This window comes from Natrix helvetica (assembly GCF_964273705.1).
Source record: "Natrix helvetica genome assembly, chromosome: 2".
Taxonomy (NCBI): Eukaryota; Metazoa; Chordata; class Lepidosauria; order Squamata; family Natricidae; genus Natrix; species Natrix helvetica.
The window spans coordinates 126,814,835-126,837,022 of NC_138552.1; the positions used below are offsets into that span (position 1 = coordinate 126,814,835).

General features: G+C 36.9%; 1 protein-coding gene across 2 annotated transcripts in view; it reads left to right on the forward strand.

Annotated features, from left to right (window-relative positions):
- COMMD1 (copper metabolism domain containing 1) overlaps nt 1-22,188 on the forward strand; it is a 102,826-nt gene that overhangs the window by 20,133 nt on the left and 60,505 nt on the right. For both annotated transcript variants that reach the window (XM_081941551.1, XM_081941550.1), the window contains exon 2: nt 19,228-19,509. In XM_081941551.1, coding sequence (XP_081797677.1) covers nt 19,228-19,509 — 282 coding nt within the window. The remainder of the gene's footprint in view (nt 1-19,227; nt 19,510-22,188) is intronic.

Below are 22,188 nucleotides of genomic sequence, written 5' to 3' on the forward strand. Positions count from 1 at the left end.
AGAGAAAATCATCCGATCAATAGATAATTGTTTCTTAGACATTATTAAAATTGATTCTAATTAAATATTGTATCTTGTAGCATTTCTTCCAATCTTGTTTCCTTTATCCTGCTTTTAGTATTATTTCTCTTTTAACCTCTATACTACAAAGAAAAGTGTACATAAACTTACGACCACAATTGAGCCCAAACTTTCTGTTACTAAGTGAAATTTGCCCCATTTTATGACCTTTCTTGTTACAGTTGTTAAGTGAATCACTGCAGTTGTAATGTTAATAACCCAGTTGTTAAGCGAATCCAGCTTTCTCATTGACTTTGATTGTCAGAAAGTCACTAAAGGTGATCACATTATCCCAGGATACTATAACTATAAATATGAACCAGTTGCCAATTGTCTGAATTTTGATCACATGGTCACGGGGATGCTGCAATGGTTGTAAGTGTGAAAGTCATGTAATCACTTTTTTCAGTGCCGTTGTAAATTCCAACAGACACTAAATGAATGGTTGTAAGTCAAGGATTACCTCTAATTTTTTAAGGCAAGTACTATTTATGTATTGAAAGGTTCATTTGATATTTTTTTTATAATGTACTTTCATTTTAGAAACAATAGTTTATTTCTTTCAATCTTTGTAACCAATGAAAAGGCTATCCAAGTCTCATTAGTTTAAAAAGTTAAGTAAATGTTGATATAATTCACAGCACAATAAAATATAGAGCCACTTCCCAAGTAAGAAGCTAAATGAGTAAAGTATTATCTTGCTATATATATGAAGCTTTCCCCCTAACAATCACTTGGATTATATGGGGTTTTTTTTTAGAAGAAGTTGAATTATTTTGTACTTAAATGGAATATTACCATCTATCTGATCTGGAAATTAGTTTCTTGAAGTTCTGTGGACAGGGCTTTAAACTTTGGTCATTGATTGGTATTTATATAAAACTTCTGTGATGTTTTGTTTTATTTAGAAACCAAGGGAGGTCAAAAAGCATAGGTTTGGAGAAAGTAAAGAAAGAATTTTTTTTATCATTGGCTTGTTTGTTTTAATCATAGGCATGTCAGTTTTGGAACCCTGACAAGGCACCCTGCATATATAGCTGATAGTCAAATTCTGCAACAAATTGATAAAAAGTGTAGTTCCCTTAACAGCTATTCCTGAAATTTTTCTTAGAAGATGATCCTTGTAGTAGCAAATTGTGCAGATCTACTATATTACTCCAATTTCTACTCCAAAGGATTATGTTTACTAATTTGGGTGCGCACCAATTACTACTCTGCTTTTCTGTGTAAGCAAGATTAAGAAAGCATGGTATTATAAAATTAAAGAACAAATATTCCAAACTTTTGTCTTAACAAAAGATTAGGGATACATGTTTCCCGCGTAGCTGTGAAACCTCTTATAGCTGACATGATTCGGTATCCTGTTGTCTGTATTTTCTGTAAAATGGCCTCTGGAATGTATTATTACTTATCTATCTAATAAGTGAGTTTCTGAATTTTTAATGACATAAGTGAAGAATTCTGAAACCAGACCTTGGTGTAGATTCAACAAGGAAAAAGCAGAAGCATGACAATTCCTTGCAATCTAGGGACTAAGTATAATATATTTTTCAAGATTAAAAAAAAACTCTAGACAGCACTGCAAAAGAAGGCTGAGTGAGCCTTCTCCCATGGCATTGCTCCAAAGCAGCTGAAGGCTAACCACATTGTTTTGTCAAAGTAAATCATGTTGCTTTGCAAATCACTTGGTTGAAATAAATGGTAAAAAAGCTTCACGGAGGATTAAGGGATATGTTCAGCACTTAGTATTCACTAGTAAAAGTAGAAAGGAAAAAATAGAGGCTAAAAATATCCCCTTTCTGCTTAACTTTAAAACATTTTTAATGATTATAGTTTTTTTTTTAAACCACACATGCAGAGAAGACAGCAGATGATCATTTTTTCAAGTATTTTGTAAACAAAGTTTGTAGAGTTTGTAAAAACAAGCAGATATCTAGTTAGATGCCAAAGATAAAAGGGTTGGCAGCCTGGAATTGAAAGCATAGCAAAACAGAAGATTTTAATAATTTGTAGAGGCTTCACTAGTGGAATGATAAAAAAGAGTATAATTTCCCCCAATTAGGGAACACAAGAGATTTTGTTTATTGTCAAGGTATACTAAGTGGAAATATGGAAGTGTCCTACAATGAACCATGTCCCTGACCATCACATCTTTTGTAATATCTTTTTAATATAGCCTGTATATAGCATGAAATTTCACCCTTTTGAGCATCTGGGTGATACAACAAAGTGTATTTCACTATTCATCTAAGAATCTCCACAATAAATTCTTCAAATTTTTCAAATCTATGAAAAGGGAAAGATGGAACATTATTAAGTCCTTTAATTATTTATCTGATAATGTTCAAGTCAGTTATCAGAACTTCACTAAAGAAAATTATGTGTACAACTGTGCCCTCTCAGTGGTGGGTATAGCTACAGGGAAGAAGAAAAAAATTACCAAAGAGAAAGTTCTTTGCTGAGCTTTTTAGAACATTGTCTAAGCAGTGAAGCAGTGAAGACAGTCAACTAACTCCTAAGTAAGCCCTATGTAAAGTATGGAATTAATTTAGCCTTATAGAAGATCATCCCAGTTTAGAGATAAACCTATTCGCCTTTGGATTAATTAAACAATTCATTTTGTGAGTTTGAACAACATTGTACGTACAAGAAATCAAGAGCCCGGATAGAGTTCAAAAGCACTACAAGTTTATTTCATTCTACCAATATACAAGAATCTGATATACTAATGATCAAAGCAAATTGGCTTCAAATAAGAGTCAACAGACTTCAAGGGTGGCTGGATTTAAGTCTCTTATTATAACATAGAAACTCCGTACTGATGATGTTTTAACCCTGCCTCAGGCTCAGCCTGGTCATCTCCTACATCCATACTCCCCCAAACCCATTTAATCATGTTATACAGGTGAAACTCGAAAAATTAGAATATCGTGCAAAAGTTCATTTATTTCAGTAATGCAACTTAAAAGGTGAAACTAATATATGAGATAGACTCATTACATGCAAAGCAAGATAGTTCAAGCCGTGATTAGTCATAATTGTGATGATTATGGCTTACAGCTCATGAAAACTCCAAATCCACCATCTCAGAAAATTAGAATATTACATGCAATCAATAAAACAAGGATTGTACATAGAACAATATCGGACCTCTGAAAAGTATAAGCATGCATATGTACTCAGTACTTGGTTTGGGCCCCTTTTGCAGCAATTACTGCCTCAATGCGGCGTGGCATGGAAGCTATCAACCTGCGGCACTGCTGAAGTGTTATGGAAGACCAGGATGCTTCAATAGCGGCCTTTAGCTCTTCTGCATTGTTCGGTCTCATGTCTCTCATCTTTCTCTTGGCAATGTCCCATAGATTCTCTATGGGGTTCAGGTCAGGCGAGTTTGCTGGCCAATCAAGCACAGTAATCCCACGGTCATTGAATCAGGTTTTGGTGCTTTTGGCAGTGTGGGCAGGTGCCAAGTCTTGCTGGAAAATGAAGTCAGCATCCCCATAAAGCTCGTCTGCGGAAGAAAGCATGAAGTGCTCCAAAATCTCCTGGTAGACGGCTGCGTTGACCCTGGACTTAATGAAGCACAGTGGTCCAAAGTCCTGTTGCTCAGTGGTCCAAAGTCCTCTTTTCTGATGAGAGCAACATTTGCATCTCATTTGGAAACCAAGGACCCAGAGTATGGAGGAAGAATGGAGAGGCCAATCAAGCACAGTAATCCCACAGTCATTGAATCAGTTTTTGGTGCTTTTGGCAAAACACAGGCCCAAGGTCATCTTTTGTCTCCGCACCTTTGCACCTGACCGGAACCAGCTGGGTTGATTGCTTAACAACAATTTGGATCTGAATCTTGGATGCTGAATGAAGTTATCACTAAATAAGAAATCATGTGACTACTTCACTCAACTGCTACAATTCCATCAGTTCTGGTTGTGGTCATTCAATGGTAGGAAGCCTAGAAAGCCTCTTGAGGGTGAGAGAGACCCTTGAAAGCTCCCCTAAGAAACTGAAAATCCTTTCTGCCAAAATCCAAACAGGATCCTCAGCCCTGGGTGGAGAGGAACGGGTGGCCTAATCTGGGTCTCTCAAGGCCTACCTGCTTACCCTGTACTACTTTCTTTACCACACCACCCCTCCACTCAGGATCTCAAAATTCAGGATCTGAACTATGTTTCTTCCACCGTACTGAAGGAGACCAGATTCCCTCTAAGCACAGAAGGGAATAATCAGGATTAAGATCAGTTCTGCACCCCATGGGAGGATATCAGCTCTCTACACGTTTGGAAGAGAATGCCTTTGATGGTCTGGAGAAAGCTCAGATCCTGAAAATATGTGCTCCGTTATTGCACTCTGTTGAAGGAGCTCCACTTGGCAAGCAGCTGTTTTAGCCAGCCCTCAGAGATTAGAGAAAGTCCTTCTGGCAGGCAAGCAGCAGCCTGCAATCTTCCCTGCCGACTTCTCCATTGATTTACCAAAGAATCTGCCAGAGGAGATTGCAGATGGCAATCCCATGATTGTGAAGTGCTTGGCAATAGATCGTAAGTGCAAACAGGCTGCCAAGCACCCAGACTGCAAACAGCTGACCAGGGGAGGGGGGTGTTACAACAGTCAGAAATGTTTTAGAGATCATAAACCACTCTTTCTGAGGGCATCATATCTTCAAATGATCATTAAATAATATCATAAATCTAGGACTACTTGAACTTCCATTTACCATATTTTTGGAGTGTAAGACGCACTGGAGTATAAGACGCATCAAGGTTTTGAAGAGGCAAATTTTTAAAAAAGTTTTTGTACTCTGCAAACTTCCCAAAAATTGCCCCCCCTCTTTTTTTTTTTTTTTTTTTTTGTAAAAATGGGTCTGTTTTTTTTTTTCCAAAAAAAGGGTATGAATATCCTTTAGGAGGCTTGTAGAATACTCCTGGGGCTGGGGGGGGGGGGGATTGAGCAAAAAATGGCCCTTTTTTGTTCATTTCTGCCCTCCCTAGCCCACAGGAGCTCTCTGAAAGCCTCCTAAAGGCTATGCATGGCGATTTTGGTGAAGGGGGTGGGGTTTTGGAGGCAAAAATGCTGCATTCAGTGTATAAGATGGACCCAGATTTTCAGCCTCTTTTTTGAGGGAAAAAGGTGTGTCTTATACTCCGAAAAATACAGTAATTGGAGATCCAGTATCATATCTTAACTGAGAAAGCCTCCACCATTCTTTACCCGCAACAAATTTTTAATCAATGAGTATATTAAAGGTTAAGGTAAAGATTCCCCTCACACATATGTGCTAGTCGTTCCCAACTCTAGGGAGTGGTGCTCATCTCTGTGGTCATGTGGCTGGCATGACTAAACGCCGAAACCGCACTGAATGCTATTACCTTCCCACCAAAAATGGTCCCTATTTTTCTACTTGCATTTTTCGTGCTTTTGAACTGCTAGGTTGGCAGAAGTTGGGACAAGTAATGGGAGCTCACTCCATTACGTGGCGTAGGGATTCTAACCACCAAACTGGCAACATTTCTGATCTCAGCATCTTAGCCACTGAGCCACCGCATCCCTATAAATGAGTAAATTAAGATCCTGTATTTCAACAAGTATTTTCACCATAGAAGAGCAGGCCGTTTAACCCACCAGTTGACCCCCAAATCATGCTAAACTAGTGAATTGTCCAATTTGTCAAGCAGACAACAAAACATTAAGGCATTCAGGTTATAGAAAAGAAATCTATTGAAAATATCTAATTCTGCTACATCGAAATGGTGCACGTAGGGCTGGTTATATGAAAAAGTCCTCCATAATAAGACTAATATAGTGAGATTGATAGCAATAATACTAACAGTCAAGATGCAATAGCAGTATGCCACTTAAAGTGAAATATTTCTGGAAACTTACAGGGCAGGCAGCTGACTTTTTCAATCAGACATTATTTTTGTAGCCTCATAGTTCAGGAAAGGTAATAAAATGGAGGCGGGCCCAACTGTTTTCCCTTCAGTGCCTTTAACTACATAACCAGATTTCTGTTTTGGGATGGCACTGTGACATATTTCTCATGTTTCTCCTGATTAAAGTGTTTCCAAACGTCCATACTATCAGATTGTATGGATAAAAACTTTGATCTGGGAAAATTAAGCTTTTCACTTGTTTTCAGTGAGCTACTGGAATGGCAATTAAATCTAAACCTTCAACAGTTAGCTTAATTCCAACTGCTTCACCATCTGCCAAGGTAGGAAAAATGGCAGAGGAGGATTCTTCTACTAATTTATTAAAGGAGATCCTGGCTCAGATACAAGTTCTGAAGCTGATCCAGCCAGATCTGGCAGAGCTTAAAGGTGATTTTAAAACAAGTGCCAGAAAAAATGGCTCCATAAAGATTGATTGACTGCCCACTATTATGCAAGCCAGTCATAATATTTTGGATAAATGAATTACTTAAAGGTCACAATTGCACATTATGTGAGATTAGCACTGAAAACCCCCAAGTCAATCAAATCTGCCTGAATTTATGAAGGATTTTTTGGGAAAACCTCTCCCTTTGGAAATGGATTTTCCATTCAAGACTGATCATGTGATTAAACTTCCTTTAATGAGAAGGAAGACTGGAACTAGTTCCAATATCGTTATTGTACAATTCCTTCATGTTAATGCAAGAGATGAGATGATACACATATTTCAGCAGGAATTGATAGTCTCTGCTGATGGTGGGTTCCAGCCAAAGTAAGATACTAATTTATCTGATTTTACTAAAGAGCAAACCCTTTTAGTAAAGATGAAGCTTTTCACAAAACCGAGAACTTTTGCCAGATCAATACTTCAGCATTTCCAACTTCCTTTTTTCATTATTTGTCCAAATCAGATTCACAGATTTGATAATTCTTCAAATGCACAGCCTTTTATCTTACATTTGAAATCTGCAAAAGAACAAGCCTGATGGGAGAAGTTTAGGTTTGCTCTGAAACAGCCTTATTTTGTTTTTGTTTTTAAAAAACCTCTGGGAAATACTAGATAAAGTTCAACAACATTCAGGGGGAGCCAGACTTTGCTCTCTTGGGTCTATGTAATGATTCCAGACTAATCGACTACTTGTTTCCACTGCGACAGAGGGGGGAGATGGTTGAGCCATGGAACACCCACATTAGAGTACATAAAAAGCTTGACCTCTCTTCCCCCACATGCCTGACTAGAACTATCAATTGAGGAAAATATAATAGGTAGAAGGAATGACCTTGAAGAACAGGGGGAAGAGACGTAATTAAAACAATGGTCAGATAAAACATCTGAGTCTAGACCAGAACTATAAACTAGTAAATCATTTCAGACAAGATCCTCCCTAGGTTTCAAGAAATTAAAAGTAGGGGGAAATGCATTCATTTCAATGCAACAAAATTATATTATTTTAAACATAATAAAGGTAGTAGTGTGTTAGCATGCATTACTTTTAGTTTCCTAGTCTGGTCTAAGAATTGCTGACAGAAGAAGTGCAGCAGCCATGATATAATGGAGCATCCACGGCCTCTAGATCCAAAAAAACCCTAAAGAAATTATAAATTAAATAAAAATTGGGAAGTCACCAGCCCAGATGGGATAAAAGCCCAAAATTATAAAAGTTAGAGGAAAAATTGGCAGAACTATTAGTAAGGACAATGAATTTAGTCAAAGAAGCAATCAAAAACATTGAAGAAGCAAGTATAACTTTAATACTTAAAAAGTAATCCAAAGAAACCATAGTCATACAGACCAAACTCTCTATTAAAATGTTCATTGTAAGATATTTACTACCATTGTGGATGAATTTACGGTATGAGGAAGTGCATTCCCAAATTGATGTACATACATCAGACATGTTGTATTCCAAAGAGAAAGATAATGGATAATAGTAATTTATTATGAATGCAGTGGTAAGAAAAATAAGGCAGCAGTAGTATTTTTAGAGTTGAAAAAGGCTTTTGACAGTTTGAACAGTTATTTTTACTAGAGGTTTCAAAGAAAATAAAATGCAAGCAAGAATTTAATACTTGGATAGAGAATATATATGAACATTTAATTTAATACTTAGAGAGAGAGAATATATATGAACAGCAAATAACAATATTCTCTGCATAATGTCCCAATATACTATTTGTAATCAGTTTGAAAACTCTAGCTAACAAGATTCAACTTGATAAATAAATGACTTGTATTAAAATTCAAAGACAAGGATATGAAGTGAAGTATTAGGCAGAAGATAATTCAAAATTATGGGTTGCAGCTTTGGGGGGCATAATAGACTGATGCACCTTTATAAATAGTGAAGAGGAAGAGGAAGCTGCAACAAAGACCAATGAGCAGACATTAAGCCTGGTTCATAGATATCTCTCCAGATAATGAGTTTGGAAGATTTTCCACTTGCTCCCTGAAAGACTGGTCTTCGTGAGGAAGATTTGAAGAAGTTCTGAGGCTTCTTTTGAGTCTAAGCACCAGTGCTGCAGAAGAGTCACAGCTAGAACATAGCCTGCAAAAGGACATTGAGTTGGCAAAAGAACCCACTTTCCTAAGCACATTTGGAAGAAAATTATTTTAGCAGAGCAATTGAGCCACTAGTAGAGTGATCACTTCATTCCAGATTAAAGATAAGAGCAAAGGAACAAGTTAAAACAATTAAAGGCAAAAAGATTGCCAAGATTTTAAATTAAGAATGTTTAAAATGGACTAAGGGGACAGTAGAATTTGGATTTATGTATTTTTAATGTATTTTTAAAATAAGTAAACTATTAATACATATCTCTGTGTGAAAGAGTTTTATTTGGACTAATTGGGGACAATGATTGAACAGCTTTGCAAAATAAAATTTAAGGGAAGTTATAACCTTATCCAGATTTCAAATATGCTTAGTCTACCTTTTTACCCATAATGTAATTTCTGGATTAAGGTACTTTTTGAATAGATGGGCCTGGCAATAAAAAGTACCAGCCTGAATTTATAATAGCTCATCCCACATCCCTCTTGTTATACAGTGGGGCAAAAAAGTATTTAGTCAGCCACCAATTGTGCAAGTTCTCCCACTTAAAAAGATGAGAGAGGCCTGTAATTGGCATCGTAGGTAGACCTCAACTATGAGAGACAAAATGTAAAAAAAACCCCGAACAATCACATTGGCTGATTTGAAAAGAATTTATTTGCAAATTATGGTGGAAAATAAGTATTTGGTCAATATCAAAAGTTCCTCTCAATACTGTGTTATATATCCTTTGTTGGCAATGACGGAGGTCAAATGTTTCCTGTAAGTCTTCACAAGGTTGGCACATACTGTTGCTGGTATGTTGGTCCATTCTTCCATGCAGATCTCCTTTAGAGCAGTGGTGTTTTGGGGCTGTCACTGGACAACACGGACTTTCAACTCCCTCCAAAGGTTTTCTATGGGGTTGAGATCTGGAGACTGGCTAGGCCTCTCCAGGACCTTGAAATGCTTCTTACGAAGCCACTCCTTCATTGCCCGGATGGTATGTTTGGGACCATTGTCATGTTGAAAGACCCAGCCACGTTTCATTTTCAATGCCCTTGCTGATGGAAGGAGGTTTGCACCCAAAATCTCACGATACACGGCCCCATTCATTCTGTCCTGTACATGGATCAGTCGTCCTGGTCCCTTTGCAGAGAAACAGCCCCAAAGCATGATGTTGCCACCCCCATGCTTCACAGTAGGTATGGTGTTCTTTGGATGCAACTCAGCATTCTCTCTCCTCCAAACATGACGAGTTGTGTTTCTACCAAACAGTTGTATTTTGGTTTCATCTGACCATATGACATTCTCCCAATCCTCTTCTGGATCATCCAAATGCTCTCTAGCAAACTTCAGACAGGCCCGGACATGTACTGGCTTAAGCAGGGGGACACGTCTGGCACTGCAGGATCTGAGTCCCTGGCGGCGTAGTGTGTTACTGATGGTAGCCTTTGTTACGTTGGTCCCAGCTTTTTGCAGGTCATTCACTAGGTCCCCCCGTGTGGTCCTGGGATTTTTGCTCACCGTTCTTGTGATTATTTTGACCCCACGGGGTGAGATCTTGCATGGAGCCCCAGATCGAGGGAGATTATCAGTCATCTTGTATGTCTTCCATTTTCTAATTACTGCTCCCACAGTTGATTTGTTCACACCAAGCTGTTTGCCTATTGCAGATTCAGTCTTCCCAGCCTGGTGCAGATCTACAATTTTGTTTCTGGTGTCCTTCGACAGCTCTTTGGTCTTCACCATAGTGGAGTTTGGAGTGTGACTGTTTGAGGTTGTGGACAGATGTCTTTTATACTGATAACAAGTTCAAACAGGTGCCATTGATACAGGTAATGAGTGCAGGACAGAGGAGCCTCTTAAAGAAGAAGGTACAGGTCTGTGAGAGCCAGAAATCTTGCTTGTTTGTAGGTGACCAAATACTTATTTTCCACCATAATTTGCAAATAAATTCTTTCCAAATCAGCCAATGTGATTGTTTGGTTTTTTTTTTTACATTTTGTCTCTCATAGTTGAGGTCTACCTATGATGCCAATTACAGGCCTCTCTCATCTTTTTAAGTGGGAGAACTTGCACAATTGTGGTTGACTAAATACTTTTTTGCCCCACTGTATATATCCCTCTTCCTGCTGCTACACTGATCTTTCCCAAATGACTACCTCCCTCTTCAATTTTCTCATCCTCATTCCTCCACCCTGATAATTAAGAGAATTACTGTAAATGCTTGCAGTGGTATCATCAGTTGGAATCTGAACATTCAATTATTATAATTGATAACAAAGTTCACATTTAATTAACATGCTAACAATTGTAGGAGACAGAGCTCCACAGAAACATCCAGTGGAAGCTGTTTGTTGGAGAATACTGAATTCAATTGTGTAGGAGAATTTTAAAATTACAGGAAAATAATATTTTCAATACATTTTTAGTTCAGTTTTTGTTGATAGCAATGGTTGCAGTCCTTCATTCGCAAGTCATACCACAAATAATTGTTGCAAATTGCTAAATATTAAGTGTACAGTAGATAATGTTGAACTAGCATTATGTAATCTAAAGGCATCACTATCCACAGATCCAGATGGATTATGTGCTTTTTTCCTGAACAAGCTTGCTACTGTCCTAGCTGAACTTTTGTGTACAATTTTTGAAGTATCATTTCAAACTAGTTCTCTGCCTGATTTATGATCATTAGCCACAGTTATACCAATTGGTTTAAAAGGGTGACCCTAGTTTAGTTGAAAATAGACTAATTTCTTTGTGTTGTGTTATATGCAAAGTTATGGAATCATAAACCAATCCATTATTCATCACTTAAGAGACAGTTTGCTATCCAACAAACAGTTTGGCTTTAGAAAAAACTCGTCCTGTAATTTACAACTTTTGCACTGTAAAAATATCTGGACTACATGTCTTGATCAAGGTAAAGCTGTAGATGCAATTTACATAGACTTTTGTAAGGCTTTTGATACAGTAGTATATGATAAACTGCTGTTGAAATTAAATTCTTATGGCATTTATGGACTTTTGCACAAGTGGATTGCTGCTTTCTTGCCTAATAGCCTGGATAAACAACCCCCATACAATATCTGGAACAACATGAATTTAAACGTTAGCAAGCAAGCAAATAAATTAGAGCAGTAAGCTACTTCGCCCATGTTTTCTCTGTTCAGACTACAGTAAGGATTCAAGCAAGGAAACTTTCCCAGCCCAGAGATCTTAAGAGTTGAACTTAAGAGTGGCTTTGAGGCCATTGACCACACAAATGATTTCAGAAGGACAACCATTAAAAAGCATTTGAAAATTAGCAAGAAAATTCTTATAGGAAAACATCGGGCACCAAAGACCACACATGAAATTCCAATTAAACTGATATATCATGCCTATGCATAGGACTGTTCTCAACTAATGGTTAGCACTATTTTGGTGCTAGATAAGGATCAATGGAATTCAAGAGGTGTTGAACTTAGTCCATTTGTGGCTCTGTAGCAACTTGAGCCTGATTTCTCTTTTGATTCCACCCCCAGTTCTGCACCCCTTCTCCTATAGTGACCCCATAAACACTTTAAAGAAAAAAAATCAGTACTAATAATCAATACAAGTTTCTTAAACTCTTCAGTGATACTAATGAGTTGACCCTTTTGTACTATTGATTGCCTCATTTGAAAATTTTAATCTTTGCTTTTCAAAGATATCCTCATGTGAAACCCATTACAGTACAGCAATCATTCAACCTGGCCCTTATTGTATGTGGCATGACTAACTTAATCATACTAACTTTCTCCAAAAAAGGAGAGCTAGAGCACTAAGTGAAATTGAACTAAGGGCAGAACTGCTAATCAGTTTAGACAAGTAAATATTAAAACTGCCACCTTCTACAAATACAGTCTCCGTAAAAAGTATAATAATCAGAACAGATTGTTGCTAGGGTGATCTTACACAATGTGGACCAAAGAAGAACAACAAGAAACTATTATCTCTGCAATTTTTGTAATTATGATTTATTAGGAATACTGTTGAAGTGATAATACAAGAAATCCAGTAAATAACCTATTTTCAAGTGTAAAGGCCATTTATAGACATTTCAGAGCTGTAGATTCTGTCAATCTTCCTCTCATGTTTGGGAACTGTGCAGGAGGATACCAATCACAATGGTATGGAAACGAATATGTTTCCATATTAATAAAACTAAATGCTTTATCTGTAAATGAATTTATAAATGTTTTAAATAAAAACTAATGGTGCACAATGGATGGAAACTGATCAAAGAGAAAAGCAATCTAGAATTAAAGAAAAATGTCCTTTTTAAGTAATTAAGCTCCCCGTTGGGAGAGCGAGTATGCAGAGAAGCGTAATGAGAGTGATATGGAATAACACGCACAAACCAGCATATAGAGACACTGAATAGTATAAAAATATAGTAGTTTACTATGTAGAAATATAGAGGTATTCAGAGTCCGGTTAACAGTCCAAGTCATACACGGTTCAGTCAGTCAGTTCTCAATATTCTCAGTTTAACCCACAAAGTAGCTAACAGTAGCAAGACTCAGTAACTCACGAGCAGTATCAAACAGTATCCACGATCAGCATCTAACAAAACAGAGATCTAACAGCCATTCTGGCTCCCTCTTATAGCTGCTAACTATAACAAACCAATTACATCTCTGAAGCATTTAAAGTAACAGTAAAGTAATCATAGCTTATATACATTGCCAAGCCAAGCCTAGGGTTACATCCCTAACAGTCTCTAACAGTGAGAACAATTAACCAGTGGAACAGCTTCCCTTCAGAAGTTGTGGGGAAATTTTAAAGAAGAGATTGGATAACCATTTGTCTGAAGTGATATAGGGTCTCCTGCTTGAGCAGGAAACCAGTCTACCCTTAGGCTTTGCTTCTATAACAATGATAAGCCTTGTTATCAATATGAGAATCTTCTCTTACCAATTGAATACTATTTTTTGTTTTGACAAAATCTTAGCTAGGATTTTTTTTCTCTTCAAACTGAACCTTTCACACAAAACACTATTGATCCTAACTATCAGGACTGGTTAATCACAACTCCTGAATCAGTTTAGAAGAAAAACAAAAGTCGAAGGTTTGTTGATCTGTATACTAATAGCACCCAACGTATCTTTAGGTTCCATTCTTTGTTTCATTAATAAATACAAACCGAACAATATCACACACCATTATACTGATGTATCTAATTTTTATAATTATTTAATTATATTAATGGTTAATGTCCATAAAATCAGCATTCTCCTAGAGGTGTGTGTGTGTGTGTGTGTGTGTGTGTGTGTGTGTGTGTCTAGGGGGCAGTGCTCATTTCCGTTTCAAAGCTGAAGAGCCAGCACTATCCGAAGACGTCTCCATGGTCAAAGACTTGCCTTGCAGGTATTCATCATCAGATATCCATGCTATGTGTATCAGAGGCTGGATTACCTCCAATCATGTAACATGATCTTATAGAACCTCAGCATGGACCTTATCCATTCAGTTGCTTTCTCAGGCTTTTTCATCCCAAAGCCAGATGAGAAAAATTGTCAGCATAAATTGTACCCAGTATGACCTTCATATAAACTATTACTGTTCTTATAGTTTCTCTGCATGGCATTACAAAGGAAGTGAATGGTGATTTCCCCCTGGCTAACGTTCAGATATTGTCATCTGTGTGGAAAGCTGCCGCTCATCGCCATATGAAATGTGTGTTACAATGGTGTTTGTAAGATCTGAGTGCAACATGCAACCATTGTTTTCTCCAAAGGACTATTATCCTGTCAATGTATGATCACTAGATGCCAGCAAAGAGTTCATCTTTCAGTGCTTCTACTGTTTGCCTGGATTTGTGTAATCCAGATGCAGCTGTTGTGAAAGCGTCCTTGGAGCTTAAGGAAAGGTTTTGATATGCCTGAGAGATACACTCATTATGGGATGGTCCTGGGTGCATCTGTATGGTTTTTCTAATTGATCTTTCTGGTGGCAGAAAGAATTAAGAGTTTTGCCTCTCTTAGCTGCTGCTACCTATTAGTAGTCCAGATAAATATTGTTGAAGAGATGGAGTTTGAGAAATGAATTTATTAATTCTTGTGGCAAATCATTACATACTTACAGCTTTGATTATATATGTATGTTAGTGCAGCTGTATACTAGGCCATATCTATACCAGACTACATTATATGATAGATTTCCTAAAATAACATTCTGTCTAGCAAACAGCTATATCTTCTAAAGAGCAGCAGTCATTGTGAAGGGAATTCCCCATCATGCAGGCTACAGAAGCTTAAGAGCCAAGTCCTGTCAATTATATACATTATGCCAAGGAAGGCTGTTCAATTTCAGGGCTTTGAACTCTCGAAGTCAACTGGTTGTCAACTGTTTAAACAAATTAAAAATGGAAATGACCGCAGAGGTTGTAGCTCAGGTCTCTCTCGCAGCACTGCCAAACAGCTACTAAACCCAGCGACCAGTTGAAAGTGTAACAAAAAAGACTTGGCCTGTTCTGTAGAATTAGAAATCTTTTATACAGCATTAGAGTAGACTCAGCGAACACTATGTCTGTTTTTACCTTAGGTGCTATTTCTGTGTGTGTTGGGGTGAGAGTTTGTGGAGGGAGGGTATTATGTTTTCTTTTAACATTGTTAGCTGTCCAGAAATAATAATCTGAAACTATATAGATTGAAATAATAAGCAAAAAACAGCATACACCCAGAAACAAAACAGTCCATTCATAGTCCACACGGACCAAAACAAACTGATCCAACCTCCCAGCCCTACAGTCAAAGGAAACATCCAGATCCTCAGTAGGAAACATCCAGATCCTCAGTGCTTTGGGGGCATCCTGATCCTTGACACTACAAGAGAGAAGGCACAATTCCTAGGTTACACAAGATGAAAATTCCTAATGAAAGGAACCTGGAGCATGCTGACTGCCAATTCTGCTGCAGGAAGTGGAACTGATTTAGGACACAGTCTTGCAAGTAAACTGGCACCATTCTAGGTAGGGATTATGGATGCCAGCCAGTACTTTGAATTGTACCCTGAAGCCCACCGAAAGCCAGCACAGTTCACAGAAACAGTGATGTCCTATGGGCATATAACAAAGTACTCAAGACTGCCTGTGCACCAGGCCAGGGTGATTGCATTGGAAAACTTCCAGTTAAATATTTTGACAGAATGAGTCTTTTCTCTCCCAAGTCCTAAACAAATACATCTAATAAATAAATAAAGAGTTTTTTCTTGACTATTACAGAATTGGAAAGTTAGCAATTCCCATAGTGCATACAGTTGAATTGCAGTTTCTCTGAGCCTTTTGACTTCAATTTATTTTTTATCAGCATAGATCTACAGTTTTGAGGAATCGCTAAGAAGAAAGCTTAGATGGCTTGTGGTAAAAAAAATATTCTTGGAACATCACTATTGTTATTAACAAGTACAAATCTATTCTGGAAACAGTGGGAGTTTTCCACTTGAAATTGTCAGTTGTATTTTTTCACTTATATGTTTGTCATGTTTTAAAAACACGCATGTGTTACATCTCAATGAATGTACATAAATATTTTCTGTGGTTTTCAGATACTGGGCCCACTTTTCTTTTGGATGTAATAAACAGTATTAGGCTATGGGAAGCCATCTTATTAATCAGGATTTTTTTTTTTCATAATGGAAATGGCGTTTGGAATTTTCATATTCTACTTATTTACCAGAAGGCTGTTGTTGGAACAGAATAAAGTATCATATAATTAAATTATTCTCATAGCAGTAAACAATGCTTTTCTCAGTTTTAATATCATATGATTCTTCTCCTAAAATATAAAATAATTAGGGTTCAGGGTTATCAACTTGCCAGTTTACTGTCAAGGGTTTACTCTCTTTTTTGCCAAGAAGAAAAGCTGTCTTGGAAAAGAAACCACATTTGTTTTCCTTATGATATCCTTAAAGAAAATGGGGGGGAGGGGATTACCTGCTTCCTTTTTAACATAGTTTTGCACAAAATAAAAAGAAGGTAGATTATTAAGACTATCAGATTGGAAAAATCTGGATGACCATTAAATGTCAGAAAAGGGAGATACATAATACCAACCTTGCTGCTGTATACAGATTGGCTAGATTTTTGCAAACCAGTTCTGATAGCCTTAACTACCAACTTAACCATAATTCTAGCCCTATATCCAAGCCAAAGCAAATATTTTATTTCCCCATTCCCACGTTCTTGCAGCATGCTCCAGGATTAGAGGAAGAATAGGCCTATTTTTGGCTACAACTGTGACCAGGAAGTTTAGTTAAAGGCACCTATATTTCAAGGATGATATATTGAAATACTAAATTCTCTTCTTTAAGAAGATAGGCAGAATTGCAGTAGTTAACTTGAGATTAACTCAAATTTAGACAAAATAAGTGTTCATTTCTATCTCATCCTACTTCTGGAGATTTCAGATACATGTGGCAGTCCTGGGAAATAGATCAGATGGAATTTAATTTGTCTCTGTAAGATTCATAGCTGATTGGGGATTTAAGTATTGGTTTTCAAATCCAAAACCAATAGCATGTAAACTGCCACATAAAGTTGGTTATTGAACAAAAGGAAGAATATACCAAAATAATATTCTTCTTTCCTTTTACATATCACAATGCTGTACATGGGCTTTTCTGAAATTGCTGCCCAGTAGATTGGCATTTTTATTATATTGCTAGCCCACAGTGGCTAGATAAAGTTAGATGTTTCTGTGATTAATTACTGTTTGTTCATATAATATATTTTTATCATGTTATTGTTGCTGACCTGCTTTGGGAATATCCTTTTGGAACTTTTTACAGGTATCTCTGATTAATAAATACCATAGGCCCTGTGATTTTGGTTTTAACAATTAGATTGATAGATCTTAATAGAAATGGCTTGCTCATATTATTATGAAAAAACAAAAAATTGTGATTTGATGTTAATGCCTTATTCTACTGCAACAGAGAGAGTCGGAAGTCAATGCTTCTTTTTCTTTTTTTCTCATCCGCTCTCACTTTTCTTCCCCCTCTTCCTCCCCACCGTTTTCCTATTACTTTCATATTTTGTATCTCATTTTATTTTATAACCCAATAAAAATGTTAAACACAAACATCGTAGGCCCTAAAAAGATTTTTAATTTCCTGGTTTTCACTGGAAAAAAAGTTACATGTTGTTTTGAATTTTAATTTAAAGATAAGTAGTATATTTGATTGAAGATCAATAATTTAATATTTTGAGTTCTTCAGGAACTCTTTGTGCATGACATCTATTCTTTCATTTTGTTTTATCTCTATTTATTTCCTTTTTTAAAATTTCTTCCAATGGCAGGCTAGTTTTGCATTTGTTTTTGTTCCTAATGATAAGTAACAAGTTGTTCAGCTTCTTTATAGTCTCTATAGTATGTTTATATATTTTCACACCTTGGTCTAATTAGCAAAGCTCTTTACATGACTATTTAGTGGTAATATATTTTTACAAAATATTTTGCTGCATCTTTATCTTGTATTCATTTTGCCAGTATTTGTATTACTTTTAATTCTTTCATTTTGGGCAATAGTTCTTTCTCTTTCTGACTGCTTTGACCTTGCATATTAATCATACTAGGGATCTTCTTGGATTTGACAAATCTTCATCATATATTCTAGTTGACATTTTATTAATGGCACTTTTACATAATAAGTATCCATATATAGATACATGCTCTCATTTTTCATTTTTTTCGCATATTTTTTTAAAAGGGGTTTTAGGGGTTTTTTTTGAGGTGAGGAAGTCAAATCAATTGTTGTATGATTTCACTTATGTTAATCATTCTTGGCAATTTTGCAGTAACTTTTATGCTAAATGTCATACTTCTTCGCAGTCAGTTTAGTACTACTTCTATCTCCTTCACACTATAATTACTTCACAGGTAATATGGACAGGGAAGTCATATATAGAGAGTATAGCTTCTAGCACTATATGTATACATCAATTACATATGTTACAAATAATTGACATAATCATTTCCTATTATAAGGTTTTCAATAGATGCCATATAGTACTATATGCTCATTATAGTTTTAATTTATATTTGGTTTACCTGAAATGTTTACATTTCATCCTCAGGAAATGTTTTATTCTAAACAAGATATTTTTTACATTTTGTCAGTTTAGTACCCAAAGATATTTTAAAAGCTATGGTCATTTTGCTGAGCCAATCCACTGAAAACATTTATGGATTAGTTGAAGTAAAACATACTCAAGCTTAGCTCCTAGTGACTATTCAAATAACCATGTAGCACAAAATTTACAATTGCTTTCTTTTGGGGTATTTTCAATTTTCTATTATCCTAAAGTGAAAGATCTATGTGTCACCCAGGAAACACCGCTTTCTACTGCTCTAGGTGGGAGACAGTTAGAGAGTCAGAACTCAGTGTTTTTATTATAAAATTCTGTCTTGGCCTCACCTCAGCATAAGTACAGAACTAGGAATCTTATATTAACAATTTAATATGCACATCAGTGAAATTTGTGCCTTCTTTGTTTCCTCCCCCATCCCTATTGAACCCAGAACAAATGCTTGCTTTTCATTTGGAGAATTGGGTAATTCAGTCTAGGCTTGCTTTGATAGAAGGGTAAGGATTTGTGGATAATGTGTTATTTGAGAATTGTACTTACTTTATCAAAGAATGTGGAATTGCGGACTGTAAAAATTGTCATTTTGTTTCAGTCAATAGCTTCAGCTGACATGGATTCAAATCAACTAGAAGCTTTTCTGACTGCACAAACAAAGAAACCTGGGGGAATCACAACCGATCATGCTATAGTTATTGCAAAATTTTGGAAGAACCAGCGAGCAAAAATTCACGAGAGTCTGATAAATCAAAGCAAGTGGGAAAACAGCTTGAAAAACATAAGCTGGAGAGTAGATTTAAAAACACAGTCAAGACACATTGACCAGATGAACAGTCCTGTGGCAATAGTTGAAATGGAACTTGAGAAAAATGGACCGGTAAGAACATTTTATCTTGTTTTACCAATGTGAATGTTACATGTTAGTAAGTGTTTGCTTCCTAAAGATAGAGGAAAAGAAAAGGAATTCTGCAGATAACAACTTATACTATTACAAATCACTATAATGCAGGCTTCTTTAAGTTTAAATATCTCAAGCTTGGATCATTGGCTATGCTTCCTCAGAATGATAGTTTCCAAACTTTGGGTGTATAAACTTCAGAAAGCCAGTCAAGGTGTAGCTTGTCTCTAAAGTACAGTAACTTATATTGTCCAGATGGAAGTTCCTGCATGATCTGAAGAGATGTTTTAAAACTGCAAGAACAAAGAGAAAAATGAATGCCTTTTATTCATTGTTTGCTTTATATGTTACCGTTGATATGGTCAGTCTCATCAAAGTGATCATTCTGATTCCTATAGAATGCTACATAGCACAATATTATTTTGCATAATTTATTAAAAGATGGTTTACTTCTCTTCCTACAGAATGCCGATTCCCTCCCTCCCCCCCACAGGGAAATTCTTCTTGTTAGCTTGCAGAAAATACATAGTTCAGCTTTACTGAACTGTCAGCAGAAAGGCATGATCTCAGATCATATGAACTTCTATTTTTAGTTTGCATAAAGCATTTGTAAATATGTATGTGCACTAATTGAGCAGTAACTGCAGTTAACTTAGTAGAGAACATTCAGTGCTAAGAGTTAACAAGGCACTGCTTCTCTTTGATTTATAAAATGTTTATTACATTTCATTATAAAATAAAAATACAGAAAAAACAAAACTTAGAAAAATAAGAGAAAGAAAAAGTGCAGAGGAAGAAAAAAATGATGACATCCAACTTTTTTTCGGGGTAGTAAAGTACAAAACAAAAATACAATCTCAACCTTTCTATAACAACAAAATCATTTTAATTATAATAACAAAATCATTCTAATTCCAAGGTACAGTTTCTTGTGTGTCTCCTTGTATCTGCAGGTTGTTGCAAACATATGTTTCATATCATATTCTGTACTGTAATAAAGTATTATATTTGTTGGGGTTAACATTTTTATAAGTTTTTTTCCAAGAACAAAATAAGTTAACACTAACTCAGTTGATACATTCTGATGAAGTATTCCCAGTCATTCATCTAACATTTGAAATTGTATACTTGTCAAATTTATTTATTTAGCCGCCCATTTTAAAATAACTTCAACCAATAAAACTATATAAAACAATATAAAACCAAGAGCCATAAAAGTAAAAAGAGAAAATCCTGACATCACAGCAACACTTCTTTAATATACTCACATATTCATTCCACCCTGATTTCACCCAATCCCAATGCCTGGGAGAACTTCCAGATTTTAAGCATACTTCAGAAGGTACAGACCTGTTGGATCTCAATAGGGAGGATGTTCCATACACTCCAGTGGAAAGGACATGCTTCTGAAGACCCACAAGATGGCAATATTTAAGGGAAGTGAACTGGAGCATGCACACTTTATCTGCTCTATGGGATGGGCAGAGGTCCTCAGGAAGAGATGGTCCTCTAGATAACATGGTGCATGCTATATTAGGCTTTAAAGCTAAATGCAGCTCAAGCAACAGCGAGGTAAGATGGACATCTACCATCTAACATGCCAGTACATTCTGGACTAGTTGTAACTTCTGGGTGACCTTCACGAGCAGCCCCATTTAGACAACATTATAATTATCCAAATAGGAAGCAATCAAGATGTTAATGGGCATCAGTAAGTTCTCCCAGTCCAGAAAAGGGAGCAATTTATGCAAATATCTGTGCCAAAGCCCCTCTAACCATGACTAGTTCCTCCCATCAAGATTTTCACAGCCTCCAGGCACTCAGCACCACCACAATCTTAGCCCCTCCCCCCAGCTCAGTGATTGAGCTGAGCCAGTGGTTTCATGTAGATCAGGAGTGTCAAACTGGCAGCCCACGGGCCAAATGCGTCACATGCAGGCCATACCCACCCCAGCTCCGCAAATGGGGAAAACATGAAACGTCACATGTCAGCAACGTGACAAGGTGAGTTTGACACTCGTGATATAGATTCAAGAAGAGGAGAGACCCAAACACTGAGGCACCCCATATTGCAAAGCTAGGGTTTAACGTCTCTGTTCCACCAACACTGACTGAAGCCAACTGGAGAGAAAGAAGAATTGCTGCAAAAAAGTACCTCCTGCTCCTAGTCCCAAAAATTGGCTCAGAAACTTTCCAAGGCTAATGTTACTGAAAGCTGCTGAGAGATCCAGGATAATCGCACCACCCCACCTAAGCTATCCAAAGGTCATTTTTGAAGTAATAAATTGCAATCAGGTTTGTTGATCCAAGGGCAACCCCATTGTTATGTAGCACTGAAATACATCATTGCCTAAGAGAAAAACTTCACACCAAGTGGACCTTACTGGCACAAACCAAGTTAATAGTATTTCTGCTCAGCACTACTCCCTGGGCAGGCTCTTCTTCCCTGTCAAACTATACCCAGTCTCTTTAACATCCAACTGTACCCACCCTGCTCTTACACGGGTGATGGAGGGACCCTTACACAAGTGAGCTTTGCAGGCAAAGCCCCTTCCTCCATTCTCATCTTTCACATAAGCATTACAGAAAAGCCCAGCCATACTCCATCTCCTCCTCAACAACCAACCACGGTTTTTGCCAGTCAAGGTCTGTTACCAA